Source organism: Cicer arietinum, chromosome 6 (assembly GCF_000331145.2).
Source record: "Cicer arietinum cultivar CDC Frontier isolate Library 1 chromosome 6, Cicar.CDCFrontier_v2.0, whole genome shotgun sequence".
NCBI lineage: Eukaryota > Viridiplantae > Streptophyta > Magnoliopsida > Fabales > Fabaceae > Cicer > Cicer arietinum.
The window spans coordinates 16,587,826-16,591,393 of NC_021165.2; the positions used below are offsets into that span (position 1 = coordinate 16,587,826).

At 33.2% G+C, this 3,568-nt stretch overlaps 1 protein-coding gene across 1 annotated transcript; it reads right to left on the reverse strand.

The window, feature by feature from the left end:
• Positions 1 to 367: 367 nt before the first annotated feature.
• Positions 368 to 3,356, reverse strand: LOC101512860 (uncharacterized). The gene is made up of 5 exons (XM_004505111.4): positions 2,916 to 3,356; positions 2,072 to 2,326; positions 1,433 to 1,516; positions 1,117 to 1,246; positions 368 to 887 (listed from the first exon to the last, which is right to left on the reverse strand). Exons 1-5 carry the CDS (start codon positions 3,209 to 3,211, stop codon positions 714 to 716), a joined length of 939 nt encoding a protein of 312 aa, XP_004505168.1. The 5' UTR covers positions 3,212 to 3,356; the 3' UTR covers positions 368 to 713.
• Between the last annotated feature and the right edge of the window lie 212 nt (positions 3,357 to 3,568).

A 3,568-nucleotide genomic window follows, 5' to 3' on the forward strand; every position in this document is an offset into this window, starting at 1 on the left:
GCAGCAAAATTGAGTAAAAAAATCGAAATATCCAATAGGGCATCTTTTTAGTTAGTTGTCTCGTTATCTCTCCTTTTCAGCTTGTTTGCCCCGAACAAGATGCTATTTAAAAGCATCCCTTATAATAAATCCAATATATATTACATTTCTTAGAGAAATAAGACCAAGAAACCTAATAATATACTACCTCCTTACCAAATTATAACGTCTTTTTGAATTTTTTCTATATCCTTTTTATGAGACCTAATGCAATTTTTCAACTATAGTTAATTATTTTTTTATTAACTTACCCTTAATTATATTACATATTCTTTTACAATCTATAATTTAACATAATAAAACCATAAATTAATTTTCTTTCTTCATGTATAAACTAATAAAACAATTAAAATTACCAATAAATTCAATACTACAACAAACTTTCTTAAATTTTATAATATTTTTTCTTTCGTTGGGTATAGAACTTTTGATGCTTCGTAAAACTGCTTTAAGAGTTAAGAACTATCAAGAATATTATCAAAACTAGGAGTAAAGGGCTGCAAACTTTTTTGTTAGATGGCCTAAAGCATGTATGAATATCAAACAAAATAAGAAAACTAAGTTAACTAACATGTCTTCAAACCAAACATAATATCCCCTCTTCATGTAGATGTACAAGCCCATTGACCTAGTTTCTGTTCTTTGATATCCTTTGCATTCGTTTGATCACCTTTTTAACTTCTCAAAGCCCTTCTTGTACGAATCGGTCTATTCAGGGTTGAATCTGGAGAGGTCTCTGGTGTTTCTTGGGCAACAATATTTTCAGCAACTGAGTTTTTCATGCTTTTCTCGGTGCGGCAGGTCTTGATCAGATAATGAGCAACAGATTTGAAACCCAATTTTGTTACCTTAGAAACACAAAGGGAAAGGGGACAATCAGTTCCATAACATCCATATCTTGGCCCTCCATTCCAAACCACAAATGGCAAAAAAATTAAGAGGAACGACTCCGTTAAAGAATGTGAAGTAAATAGTGTACTCGTTTATGAAGACCTGCAGTTACTTTTTCATGCACACTGAAGAAGATAGAACTGAAGAGAAGGGAACAAACTGTAAAGGTCAAATTGTGCAACTAACCTTATTGTAAATATTACCAGTGGGCATCCAACCATTTCTCCTACGACAACTATTGCAGTTGCAAATTTCTCGACATGAAGGGCAAGTCCACTTGGGATTAAAGTTGGCTTCTGTCACATTTTCTCCATATCTATAATACAGTAGTAGAAAATGACTATAATAAAATGGGTGTGACAGTTGCTAACACAAGGCTATACTCAAGTTTTAGAGGCACTAACACCTCCGGGAAATAACATTGAAATTGCATATATTTTCAAGATTTGAATGAAAAAAGAAGTCATTTTCTCAATCTGAATCTCAACTATAACAATGTTACCTTGTGTACAAGCAATCTCCACAAAGCTGTCCTTGGGGTAATTCGCATTTGTTGCAATCGGTCAGCTGACCAACAGTTACATGCCTACAAGAAAACAAATTATTTCTGAAAAACTTCACCATAGTCAGAGAAACAATGACATTTAAGAATCGCGAGCCAACTTTATGCATTAACTACAGAAAGGAGCTAAATCTGAGTTCTTCAATCAAAGCACATGCATAAAACTATTATACAGAAGTTAAAACCATTCTAGAACTACTAAACGTTAGAAAAATAGCAGCTAAATTTTAAGACTCGGCATAAAGCTTTATCATTCGAAGTTTCAACCTATTAACAAAACAGCAACATAAACCATGATCTTCTATATTAAAAATAAAATAAGATGAATGTACTTAGTATAGCAAACAAGATGTGCAATCTAAAATACCCATGTTTAGTTAAACAGTTTCCCTTTCCCTTCTTCTGACAAACTAGTAAAAAAGAATGCATGTTACTTCTTTGTTTGTATCAATACATGCATCAGATTCCTTTTTTTAAATAAACTATCATGAATACATAGAAACTAACAAACCCTTCAAAGGCAAGGGTGAGAGCACAGTGAATTATTGATCAATCAAATATAAAAAGATATAGTAATACCTGCACTGATGGCATTTGACTCCCTTGGTTGGATCATATATACGGTCCCCATCCTCGTCATATCCATCCACATACAATTCCCAAACAGTCTCACAATCTCCCAGAAGCTTCTCATGCTTTTCAGTGTAAACTTCAGGGTTTGTACCTTCTTCTATATAAATCTCCACTCTATTCCTTTTCTTACTTGATGAACTTTGTTGAGGCTCTGCTTTAAGACGCTTGAAACGATAGTCAACTGGTGCTAGGCTCATTATTCTGCAAATCCATCAAACATACCAAAATAAAAACTAAAACAAGTTTTTATTTACCAACCACATCTACTAAAGCTCAATCAACACAAAAATTCAACCAAGGTACTACTAAGAACAAAATAACCATATTGCAGAATTGAGAAATGCTATTAATATAATACACTCTCAAATATAATATTTCCATTCACTCTTCTATTGATTGAAATTCATATGTCAATCTCACTAAATTTATGAGGGACCCACATGATTTAATCTGACTCCTTTGAATTTCAACTAATAATCGTGTATTTGGTTGAGCGGCGTACAATTACTATCATGAGTCTAGAGCTCTTCCACCGTGATTTTTAGAAGCTCCATTGTATAGTTTTTGGTCCATGGTAATTTTAGGGTTTTCCAAACACACTAAAAAAGAGTGTTTTGTTATCATTTCTCTAGTAGAATAATAAAATGTTTGTAACCTAATTAATATATGAAATTTTGATATCATTACTAGTGAAATGCTAGTAGATACAGTAATCAATAATTAGAAAAATTAATGGATGATATTAAATTGATGAAGCAAGTAGTAATAAGTAAAAATGAAAATAGAATACCTAGAAGAACGTCTTTCAGATTGGTTTAATGGTAACGGGATTTTCTTGATCTGAGGGCGTTGTGTTTTGTTTTTGTTGAGCTTAAGATTAAGATTAAGAGAAAGGTTTAATAAACCGAGCTTGTTCATTCTCTCAGCGTTCTCTTTCATTCTTTGTTCCCTAATCTGCTCGTAACGTGATGATTCCGAAACGACAACTTCTGTTTTAGTCGTTTTGGTTTGGGTGGTGGCAATGTCGTTTTCTTCTTCAGAATCAGAAGAAAGTGCGTTTTGTTCTTCGCTTCTACGAGTTCCCATTGTTACTCACTCTGCTGTGTTCTGTGACGTTTGAGTTTTTGAAACGGTTTTATTATTTTGAGTAATACTAAATACTAATAGCAAAATGGCGGGATTTTCAAGCATATGTGAAATACTAGTAGCGGGGTATGGAAGGGACTGGAATGAAATCTGTATCGTAGATGAACGACTTATAAAAATCAAAGGGTCTAGATTGGTCCACGTGAGAGATTCCCACTGGAGGAAATCCTTTTCCTCCCGGGGATGGAATGTTCTTCACGCTACTCAACACAACAGATAAAATTTATGGCTTGTTGTTCATGTTTAGCTTAATTTAAAAAATAATTATTTTTAAGAATTTTAATCTGTTTGTTATCG